The 11,884-nt window shown below is 53.0% G+C and overlaps 1 protein-coding gene across 2 annotated transcripts in view; it reads right to left on the bottom strand.

Moving 5' to 3' along the window:
* Positions 1–9,272: 9,272 nt before the first annotated feature.
* STUM (stum, mechanosensory transduction mediator homolog) overlaps positions 9,273–11,884 on the bottom strand; it is a 56,709-nt gene continuing 54,097 nt past the window's right edge. The window contains exons 3-4 of one of the 2 annotated variants that reach the window (XM_068986621.1): positions 10,425–10,433; positions 9,273–9,307 (exon numbers count right to left, since the gene is read on the bottom strand). In XM_068986621.1, the coding sequence (XP_068842722.1) occupies positions 9,273–9,307; positions 10,425–10,433 (44 nt within the window). The remainder of the gene's footprint in view (positions 9,308–10,424; positions 10,434–11,884) is intronic. The other variant, XM_068986622.1, reaches the window with a different exon arrangement.

The raw sequence follows: 11,884 nt of genomic DNA, 5'->3' as shown, positions 1-11,884 counted from the left end.
CAGAGCATCTTCCCACATCCCCTGCTGGGACTGACCACAGCAACCACAAACCTGTCTCAGAGCCTGTGGTCTGGGAATGCGGAGATTTCTGGGGAGCGGTTGCCTTCGTGTTTGTCACAACCCCTTCCTTCTGGGTCTGAGGAGGACTATGTCTGTAGGGACCCCTTTCCTCACCCTCCAGGAGAAGCGCTGGAGGCTTCAACCAGGTCACCCCTCCTGAACATGAGCAGATGGGGGCAGGGAGGGGAGAGGAGATCTCGGTGCCCCTGAGGGTTCTTTCCTGTGATGCAGCAGGGCTGGAGGGTGCTGCTAGCTTCAGCTCCACTGCACCTTCCCGTCAGCCCATCTGAAGCCGGAACCCTCTGCAGGAAGAAGTCTCTGGCCAAGAGCATTCCTGGCATAAGCTGAGCACAGCATGTACCGGAAGATGCACATGGTCAAGAAATGCTCCCTGGGCGGGGTCTGGGTGATCGTGATGTATCTCGGGTCAATATGTTGCCTCAGGCTTTGCATCCTGGTTTTAGCAGTGACTAAAGCCAACCCTTGGAGAAGGCAATGGCATCCCACTCCAGTACTCTTGCCTGGAAAATCCCATGGACGGAGGAGCCTGGTAGGCTGCAGTCCATGGGGTCGCTAAGAGTCAGACATGACTGAGCAACTTCACTTTCACTTTTCACTTTCATGCATTGGAGAAGGAAATGGCAACCCACTCCAGTGCTCTTGCCTGGAGAATCCCAGGGACAGGGGAGCCTGGTGGGCCCCCATCTATGGGGTCGCACAGAGTCAGTTGGACATGACTGAAGCGACTTAGCAGCAGCAGCAGCAGCAGCAAAGTCAACCCTTGGACTTTCCAGGTGGCTCAGTGGTAAAGAATCTGCCTGCCAATGCAGAAAATATGGGTTCGATCCTTGGGTCAAGAAGATTCCCCTGGAGAAGGAAATAATAATCTGCTCCTGTATTCTTGCCTGAGAAATCCCATGGACAGAGGAGCCTGGTGGGCTACCGTCCAAGGGGTTGCAAGGACATGACTTAGCAACTAAACAACAACAAACAAAAGTCAACCCTCAGACTCAGATGCTATTTCTGGGGCCTTGAAGGGTCCCTGAGGTTGAGCCTGATGTCTCCCTGCAAGGTTGTACTTTGTGGCAGATTCACTCTTTGGGGCAAGAGCATCACCAAGGCCCTGAGATGGCAGCATCTCTCAGTAGACACACAAGAATAGCCCCAGCCGGAGGACCGAGACCAGATTGGCAACCCGTGGGGTCCTGGAGTGATGTGAGGAAACAGTGAGAAGCAAGGCCTTGCCCTTGGGTGTGAGTACTGGGGTGAGACCTGGGGACCCGCCTCCTGTGCCCCCGGGGCTGAATGCAGTACTACAGACGCAGGCTGCCTCTGGACCCCCGCCTGCTGCTCCTAAGGCATGTGAAATCAGACGGTCTGTTCCATCATCCACACTCAGTGCTCCTGAATGTCGAGCCTCCTGTCGTATGCCTCCCTGGGCACCAGGGAGAGTCTGGAGCCTTCTTAATTCCAAGCACGACTTCCTCATTTAACGTTATTAGATTTCATCTTGTTATATGGCCTCTGCCTGCCAAGAGCTTTTTGAATTCTGATTTGTCTAATAGATTTAGTTCCCTTCGTCCACAAATTTGATAAGCTCTGCAGGTCTTCATCCAATTATTACAGAGAACATAGGCAGGGCCAACGGCCATGCCCTCAAATTCCCTCCAAGGTAAGTAACATCAGTTCAACCAGTCCCTTGCTGCAGCTCAACAGCAAGTTTTAAGTTCTCCTAACCACCCCTACTCTGCTTCTTATTTATATAGGAGACTGGGACAAATGAGTATGCCACACACATGTCCCTCATCAACTGGTCTCCAATCAAGAGAAGGAAATGAGTTTCATCTGTGCCCCTATTCTTGGTGAGCCCTGTCTGGGACCACGCTCAATTTAACTCACCAAATTGTGGTTCAAAGAGATCAGATTACCAAACATGTGGGCCTTTGAGAACTAACTTGCCCAAGCCTCCCAGGGGAAGGGGTTGAGGAAGAAGTCTGAAGGAACACAAGACCCATCTTGGAGAAGGGCAACCTTCACAGCAGGAAGGATGCCAGCTGCAAACAGTGCCGAGGGAATGGGAGGGAGGAGCTCTAGGGCCAGAGATCTGTCCAGTTATGAGTCGAGAGGACACAGGCAGGTGAGAAGCCATCAGAAAGGTCACATGAATGTTTATTACATAGAAAAGAAGGAAAGGAAGAAAACGTTTCCAAAGCCATAGTTTTGGGATTAAAAAAAAAAAAAAGCCACAAACTTGGAATGTCAAAGAGATGCCATGCTTTCTATATTTATAATAGGAATATATAAATATGTACATGGAGATATGTACACAAGTTTTTATTCTCATACATGGTATTTTTCAATACATGTACAGTAATGGTGCTTGAAGGACACATTTAAAGCCGGGAGAAGGCTGGAGAAATTGGAACCCTCCTCAGTGAGTGCCTAGAGGGCGCTGTGGAGACTCAGCCAGGTCAGGCAGGTCCGCCAAGGTGGGCGTTGGGGAGGTGGGCTGGGTTATGAGGATATGGGGGAGCTAAGTTGCAGGCAAGGCTGGGCCCCAGGCTGCAAGGTTTGGGCCAAGGTAAGTCTGGAAACTTCCCTAGGTCTGTGACATTAAAGCTTTCTTCCTCTCTCAGAAGGGAGGAAGGCTGCAGTCATTGCAGTGGGCTGGAAAATATAGGAGCGCTGGATCCCAGGGGAAGTCTGTGGTGGCGGGGTGGGCTCCCAGTGGTTTGGGCAGAAGTGAGACAAGAAAGCCCTGGGAGATCAGAGAGTGGGTCTTGCTGGAGAACAATAGAAATGTACGGTGATTCATCTAACATAAAGAAGAGAAACCCAAACAAAGCCAGTCATGGTATCAGAAATTATAAATCAAATACAACACTTATTCATACATGAATTCTGCCGAGACACACAGAACCAGTCTTTTTTCTTTGTATGTTTTTTTTTTAAATGGTACCATGTACAGCAATATGAGGTTTAGCCTGTGTAGGGGGGCGGCCACATGCTCCCACAGGGTGTCCAGGCCACTTACAACCACCAACACCCTCTCCCTGCTTGGAACAGGGGTCAAGTGCTAACCCAGAAAGTGGAGGCAGATGTGACCTCTGTCCCCCTTCTCTTCTTACTGGTTCCTGTACCTGGGCTGATGGCAGAGGGGGAGGTGGGAACAGAAAAGGACCTTAAAAAGAGGGTTGTACAAGAGCTGGGAAAGAGACCATTGTCTCCTCTCTGAGCAGAGCCCCCCACCCCTCCCACAGGAGGCCAAACTGAGTGTGGGGATGGGCACAGCTGGGTTTGGTAGGGTGGGGATACTGGGCCCGTGGACCCTGGGAGGAAGAGATCCAAGACCAGGGGTCCTGGAGAGAGAAGAAATAGAGCGGGTATCTGGGCATGGGACGGGGGTGATGAGGACAAGTGTGCCATCGGCCAGAGCCCATGCTGGAGGGAGACAGCTCCCAGATGGGGCAGCGGGCTCCTCTGGAGACATTAATTCCCAACCCTGAGTCTCCAGACCCTGGCCTGCCTCCTCCCAGCCTGAAGGGAGCTGTGGGTGCATGTGTGTGCTGTGTGTGGGTGTGAGTGTGTGCACAGGTGGGGGTGTGCGTGTGTCTGTGCTTCTGCTCACTCCAGGGTGAAAGTGCAGGTGCGGAGGCAGACCGTGGAGTCTGGACCAGCCTGGGTGGTTGGCATTTCGACAAATCCAGGAAGGGATGAAGAGGGATGGGGAATGGAGATTTCACAGCTAGATCCAAGGTAAGAGACAACTTATACCAGAAATCAGGACACAAGACTGGGACCCTGTCGTCAACCTCCCCCTTCCCTGCCCTGGACAGGCTCGGGAAGGGAGCATGGAATTGGACGGGGAGGGCAGGCAGTATTTTGGTTTTACTAGGAAGAGTCAATGGGGCCTCCTGCTCCCTCTCCTTGTCCCTCACCTAGCAAGGCTCAGCCTCCAAGCCCTTTGCTCTGAGAGAAATGGGAAGAACAACAGTTGCCCAGCCCCTTCTTGTACCCAAGCTACAGATGGTTAAACTGAGGCACAAGGCAGTAGGAGAGACAGTGCTGAGGGTGGAACTCACCCTCTCCAGGCTTGTGGGGCATTCGGGGTCACCTTGGTTTGGGGTTTTCCCCACCCATCACCAGAGGGGCTCATCCTCTCTCCACATGGGGTTTGGGGTGGATCTATGAGAATCTGAGCATAATCCTCCACGCTCTGAGTTCAAGAACTTTCTGAAGTTCTAAGAATCTGAAGGGAACAAAAGTGATGAAAAATACAGGCCCCCAAGCATCACTACCTACTCAGGCTGACCTCAGCCTCCCTTCTGCTGACAGCCTGGCTTCCTATCTCCTCTAGCACACACCGAGCTCTGTGGGAGCTCAGCCCTAGGCCTTGGAGAGCATCTCCCCTCTCCAACCTCCGTTCACCTTGCCGTCCCACCTGGGATGCTGCTCGCCAGGAAGACAGCACCTTTGATCAGCTTCTCCAAAGCCACGCTCAGGACCTACTTGGCCCATCTGGTACCCACTGAGGGCTTGCTGATGCACAAAAGCAAAACGGGGGCCCCCACTCACAGGACTACAGGAAGCTGGCACAGGGAGCCCGTGGAGGCAAAGGCTGGGTTCCATGGAGGAGCATGTGACTGCAAATGGTCAGCAACTGCTTCAAAGTGCTCATCCCAGAGACAAGGTCATGGTCTCTGGGGAGTGGGCACTGGTCCTTTAAAAGCGCTCTGCCACCTTGGGATGAGGAGGGCGGTGGGAGAAGGTTCAAGAGGGAGGGGACATAGGTATTCCTATGGCTGATTATTCATGTTGATGTTTGGCAGAAACCAACACAATATTGTAAAGCAATTATCCTTCAGTTAAAAATAAATAAATTTTAAAAAACATAGCAAAAAAGGGCTCAGCCACCTCCAGCCTGCCTGTTGAAAATCCTCTAAACCAACCAGCAACAGGGAGGAATAACAGTGAACAGCTCCTGCAGACACCAACTGGAGAATTTACATCTAGATTCTACATCCCCAAGCACTTTACACAGCGCAAGAGGCTTTCTTTGCCAATGTCACTAACGCGATAGAAACAGCTGGTGTATTAAATCCCGAGGTGGGCCCGCAGCCCACCACCGCCTGCTCTCCTCCCAGGAGGGGATCCGCCCCAGCTCAGGCCCAGGGACTCAGGCAAGCTGAATAGGGAGAAAACTTCTGCATGTTAGGAGGCAGCCCCTCCCATCGGGTCCACCATTCTCTTACACTGCCATGAGGGGCGCCCTTTGGGGCTGCCTTCAATGAGGAGCGTGGGTCTGAGGGCCGCCTGGGGTGGTGACAGCAGGGTGGTGGGCCAGGCACCACCCACTCCCTGGCCGAGGACTCCCTCTTGGCCACTGAAGTCAGCTCCATGCCATGAGCATGTGATGGGGGACCCGTGGCCTCCTCTCTTGGTGCCTCAGTTCAGACATTTGAAAACCCAGCACACTGATATTCCACTCCCCCCCGCCAACCCACCTCCCCCACCACTCGGTAAGGGTCACAGGAGATCAAAATGTACCACACAGTGCCTGGCAAAGGCCCAGCGTCTGGAGGCTGTCTTTGTCAAGCGGGTGGACACGTGGGTCCAGGGCAGCAGCGGGAGGGCTCTGTGACCCTTCCTCACCTCCCCTCACGTGCAGCCAGAGGCTGGCTTTGAGGCCACAGCGGGGTGGCTCCTGCCTGTTGCCCCAGCACCACAGAAGGCAGGAGGGGTGGCGGACTGGAGCCAGGAGCCATCTGTCCCTGCGGCTCCCACAGGGACCCGCCCTTCCCGAATTCTTGTCTGGGACTCAGATCTTAAGATCCAGGGGGACTGTCTCCACTGTCCACAGGACACTCCCTGGCCGCCAGGTGGCTCATGCTGGCTGTAGGATCCTGCTCTAGCCTGAGGGAATTGCCACTCTGATCCAAGTTTCTCATTCACTGTGAGGTTGTGTGTGTGCCTGTGATCCCTGTCCCGAGCACCCATGGCCTCGGCATGTCCTACAGAATTCTGACTGATCGATGGCTGGACCTGAAACGCACCCTGGGGTTTTTGGACTATCACCCTTGAGACAAGCCCCAACCAAAGTGTTGGGTGTCAACCAAGCACTTGCTCGTACAAGGTTCCTGCTTTTCAGCTGGCCGATGCTTCACAGATTAACTCCGGCCATCTAACAGTCAGTGGACATGACTTTGAGCAAACTCCGGGAGATGGTGAAGGACAGGGAAGCCTGGCGTGTTGCAGTCCACAAGGTTGCAAAGAGTCAAACACGACTTGGCGACTGGACAAGCTAACCACCTGAGCAGCCAGCTCAGAGGACTTGGAGTACACTGGCCACTGTTCCTTATCTAATGACAATGACTATCCTGAGACTGTGGTCTCACTTGGAAGCTATTTTGAGCTGATCCGCCCGCTGGGCAGTCCTCACAGACTCATTGTTCAGAAGATGGGCGGGGGTCTACCTGGAAAGGACCTGCCTCCCGAGGCTGGTGTGTTCTCAAGTTGGGAGAAGCAGCCACAGGTGAGGGAAGGATCTGGGGAAGGGAGCATAGGACGGGAGATGTCCTTCCAGGCAAACACACCCCTGCATGAAGCCAGCCCACACTGGGACTCGTGGTGACACCTGTCACTCAAGAAAACTCCCCTCGTGTCTGAATTGTGTCACTAAACATGAGACATAGATTGCTAGCTCTTCTCTACCCCCATCAGCAGCCATCCCCAGCCATGCCAGGAAAATAAGACCCATCTCTCCCTATGGGTGCTGCCCCCCCCCCCCGACACCTGTCACTGCGAACTCGGGGGAGCTATCTGGGGGTGCTGGGCTGTGGGCTGGCCTTCCTTCCCTCTGCTCGAGCTGTTTTTATCCAACTCCAGGGGAGGCTCTGCGCTTCGATGCCACTTCCTCGAGAGCAACCAGCCGCCAGCCTGCTCTCCTCTTGGCCCGGGGGATGCTGTCTTCGCATAGCGGAAGGTTCTGACTTTCTGGATAAAGCCAAATCTGAGCCCACGCCTTGACAACACAGAGGATTCTAAATGTGAAAGAAGCTGCAAAGGCTTGGGTTGGGGCCAGGAAGAAAGGAGGGGTAAGAGACAGACACTGCCAGGTGTCCAGAACACGTAACCTGGCCCCAGGCAGCTCATCAGAATTAAGGGATGGATAGGGTGGTGGGAGGCAGGTAGCATCAGGCCAAGGAGTGGAGAACCCACCTCTGATTCAGGGCCCGGGGTGGAGGTGGGGGGCAGCAAGTGGCTGAGGGAATTCCATTTCTTCAAGGATGCCAGTTTGCTGTCCAGGCCACAGGGAGCCCGAGACCCACCTCCCAGCAGACTGTAACTAGAAAGTTCGGTGGATGGGGTGGGTGGGCCACTGCCCCGGGTGGAGAGTATAGGAACAGAGACTAAGCACGCAGTGGCCCCCAAAGGGGCACATGGTGGAGCGAGGGGCCTACCCAGCTGCCGGTTGCCCAAGCCTTTCCATCCATTAAGGGGAAAACGACCAGAAAAGGCCACTCTTCTGTGCTGCTTTGCTTCAGCCATGTCCGAATCTCTGTGGCCCTATGGACCATAGCCCCCAGGCTCCTCTGTCCATGGGATTCTCCTGGCAAGAATACTGGACTAGGTTGCTGTGTCCTCCTCCAGGGGATCCTCCCAGCTCAGGGATCGAAACTGCATCTCTGTCTCCTGCACTGGCAGGTGGATTCTTTACCACTAGTGCCACAGGCTGCTCTTCCATCCCTGGCCAAATTCTGACCGAGTCCCTGATAGATCGGAAAAGCCCCTTGGAGAGAAACACACCCAATGGCACACAGTCCAGGGAGGCCAGAAACTTGGCTTGGGGCCAGTCCCACATTTTAACAACCCCTATGCTAGAATGAAAATGAAAAGAAAGCAGACATGTGAATGTCTACCTTGTCACTGTCATTTAGATCTCCTGTCTCTTAATTGCTGATTGATCTTGAATCAGACATCTTCTGGTGGTTGTGACTCTGTAACAATCACTTAGGTGTCGCAAAGGCCCCGGTTGTCCCTTTGCGACAGGAGGAATCCCCATGTAACACCAGCAAGGTCGCCCGAATGCCTCTGTTCGCAGGATTTTTGCAGAAGAAGGATTTTCAGAGAGGGGTCCACCACCACCAGCAATTATTATTATTTTTTTGCAATTCTAAAACCCCTAAAGCTCTCAAATGGTGAGTTTTCTCCCCTTACATATTTAGTGGCAAAATCTGACCTGTACTGAGGTGAAGCTATTTACAGTTTTATTGATCTTAGTAAGTCTGATTATTCACATGCTCCTCTGCAGAAATGGTCCCGTGTTTCATGGTGTGAGCACGTCCAGACTCCGCCGGGCTGTCACGAAATGGATGGCAAACGCTTCTTCTTCCCTTCCTCAGATGTAAAACGTGTGAAGTCAGAGACCTGCCGGCCCTCAGGATTTCAGGGAAAGGACTACGGGCCCCAGTGTTGAGTGTAATGGGGGAGGCTGCCCATGTGGACCTGGGTTGGTGAACTTGACACGAACATCTGGCAATTCCAGCAGTTTTGCCCCAGGAATGGAGCCACTGCCTTCCTTCCCAGGGAAACAAAGGTCAGATCCGCCCAGACCTGGAGACTTCAGGGGCAAGGAGATGAGGTCGGCCATGGAGCCAGCAGACACCTGTAGGGACCCGTTCCCGCCGACAGCGGAGGGCACAGCAGGCTTTCCCACACTGGGCAGGAATCTGTCTATCCTTACTCACGCCCGGGTGTTGCCCCCAGGAGACCACTCCCACAGGGGCCCAGAGGAGGTGTCCACCGCAGTCCTGCCCCTTGACGAGCCCTGCTCGCCTGGACAGGGTCACTGCTGCCTGGCCTGGCCGCCCCGCACGCCCTCACAGTGGGCAGCGGACGAGGCGAGGCGGCCCGAGCCTGGGGCGCTCCAGCTTCTTGCATCAGCATCCCCGCCTCCACCCCACTCCCCACCCAACCCAGATGCCCTCTGGGCGTCTGCACTACAGGACTCTCTGGAGCAGCAGGAAGAGCTGGCAGCTCTCAGAGCCTGCTGAGGAAAGCAGGTGCGTTTTCAAAATAAATAGTATTCTCAAATCCCCTTCTTTCCACTCCAAACCCGGGAAGCGGCAGAAGAGAACACATGAAGACCCCAGGCCGGCCGCTGCCTGACGTGGCCCTCCTGGGTACCGGGCTTCTCAGCGGCTCGCCCGGGCTCACAGCTGCTGTGGGATGCCCTGCTCCTTGTAGCCTGTGAGGAAGAAGCAGAGGAGAGACGGTCAGACACCTACTTCCCTCACCATTTCTCCAGGCGGTGCCCCCAGACTCGAATATGCTAGAACTTATTCACACAGACGTGTGAATGACTGCTACAGTGGTCCAGCTTTTCCCAAGGGCGCTGGCTTCTTAACGGGGAACAAGGGGATGAATGGAGAGAGTGGATTTCGGGGTTTAGTCAGGGAGACATGAGAGGAGGATTTCTGTTACAGACCTGCTGGGGGTTGAAAGGTTATCAATGTGCTCCTGAATCCACACCCCTGAAGCCACTGCACAAACGTGGCCCCGGCAGACTGGCCTGCTGCCATTTCCTAACGCGGCGCCTTGGGAGAAGGTGCCAGGGAGACTTCCCCAAGTGATGGGCATCTGGTACGTGTGGATGGAGAGGAGGAAGGAAGAGAAAAGGAAGACAGCATACAGAAGGGAGGAGCCAGGCCGGCGTGCTCCATCAGCTGGACATCAGTGACACAGGCCCAGGTGACCGCTGGCTTCGAGCCTTTAAAGCCTTGGTGGTGACTATGAGGACATGAGAAAAACTTAATCACTGTTGATATTAAGGAACTGATGCTAGTTTATTTGAGCATGAAAAGGTACTGTGGTTCCTTTTTTTTGTTTTTTTAAGACATCTACTAAGATATTTAAGGGTGAAATTGTCATCTGGGTTTGCTGAGTATTTACCCCTATTAGCTGGTAACTCAGCCCACAGAGGAGCATCAGTGGACTCGTGTTTGTTTTTTTTCCCCTTTATTTACCAGGTTACTTATCAAGTTAAGGTGTTGGGGGTGGAGGCAGACGCAGGCAGTAATAGAAGAAAGCAGAGCGGCTGTGAGCGGATGGTGGCTGGAGCTGGTATAGGCGTTCAGAGACTCGCTATCCTAGGCCTTCTATTTGTGTCTACGTTTGAACATTTTCCAAAATAAAAAACTAAAAATAGAAGCTTGTTGGCCAACTGGGAGAGGGGGTGTTTGTGTGCAGGAAGTGGGGGATAGGCAGGGGACGGGAGGGTGGCATTGTGAGGTGGGGGAAGGGCAGTGAAGGGGAGGGTCCAGGCAGCCCAGGGATGAGACCTGTGCATTTCCCAACAGACTCACCTTGGGAAACTTCGGAGAAACACAGGCATATGAGGCAGCGTGAGGAAGAGGAGAAAAAGAGAAAGAGAAAACAGTCTAAAAAAAGCAGCCAGACGTGAGACAAGCTGGGGCCTGGCACCCAGGACCCTTTGCTGCAGCGCTTGCACCTGGACAAACTCTCTTTGAGCAACAAAATACAAAGAAACTATGAGGGACCAAAAATTACTGCCTGCATGTGCATGAGCAGTAGGGGCAAATTATGGACAAGAAGATACAAAAAGACCAGAAGAACCAACTGTCACTTCTGAAGAGCCTGGAGCAAAAGCAGTCCCCTGCACATAGCACCACCTAAGGCACCCCTCCAGCCAGACCCCTGGACCTGCCCCTACCTTCATCCCATATAAGGAATCAGTTCACCTTTCTGCTCCGGGAGCGACCAAGGGAACCTGTTTCTTGTTCTCACTACCCTCTGTTGCAACAGGGGCCCCCAATAAAACCTTGCCTGATTTCTAATCTGGCTTCTTATCAGTTTCTACTGATTAAGGAGGCCAAGAACCCTGGTCGGTAACAGAGGGACGGCCTGAAATATAAAATGGGAGAGGCTGCATGGTGGGGATTGGGAGATGGAGGAGGTCTGCAGTTTGCATTCACAGTGACCAGCCACTGTGGCCAGTGGGCAGCCCCAGAGGGTGTGCGGGCTTCGGTTCAGGAGTGCAGAGCATCCTCCCCTCCCTGGGGGGGTCACTCTCCGTGAGACACTGCCAAGAAGCTCTCTCCTCTTCCCTCCGAATCTCAGCCAAGGTCGCTCTTCTGCTCACCTTCTGCCCCTTACTCTTCTTCTGCCCCCAACCCATCTTTGCCTCAAGATGAATTCTGGATGGCTCCAAGGAGGGACAGCTACAGGACAAGTTTGACTGTGACAACCTAAAGATGTTGAAGTGACCCATCCTGGCCTCTGTTTAACCCATGGGGTTCACCTTTTATGTGGACAGGAGTCACATATATAAAACCTAATGCTTTGGGAAAGACTCAGGCAGGGAATGGCAAACAGACTTTTATCTTGCAGACATCTTGGATGCATTAGTAGTGACTGCCTGAAGCCCTGTGTTGAAAATGGGTAAGACTATTCAGCAGAAAGTGTCAAGATAGATTAGCAATGTCTGCCAAGGGTATGGGAGCTGAAAAAGGCTCCTGTACAATTACCAAGTATTTACTGACCCACACCAATACAGGCTATTGTTAACTAACTGATTATTTTTATTAATATAAACAGAGCAGCAGCCTTGCAATTTCCTGATTTTAACTGCTAGTTTGATTTAGAGCTCTCTGATTTCCCCCTTAGGAGGTTTTCCTTGATGGTATGTTTCTTTTGTTGTTATTGTTTTAATTAATTAATAAATTCTTTAAAGTAGGTCCTTGTTGGTAATCTATTTTAAATCTAGTAGTATGTACATGTCCATTCCAAACTCCCAATCTGTCCT

This window comes from Capricornis sumatraensis, chromosome 14 (genome assembly GCF_032405125.1).
Source record: "Capricornis sumatraensis isolate serow.1 chromosome 14, serow.2, whole genome shotgun sequence".
Lineage (NCBI taxonomy): Eukaryota > Metazoa > Chordata > Mammalia > Artiodactyla > Bovidae > Capricornis > Capricornis sumatraensis.
Note: the sequence above shows the minus strand (reverse complement) of the source record. Positions and strands in the feature narration are given on the sequence as shown.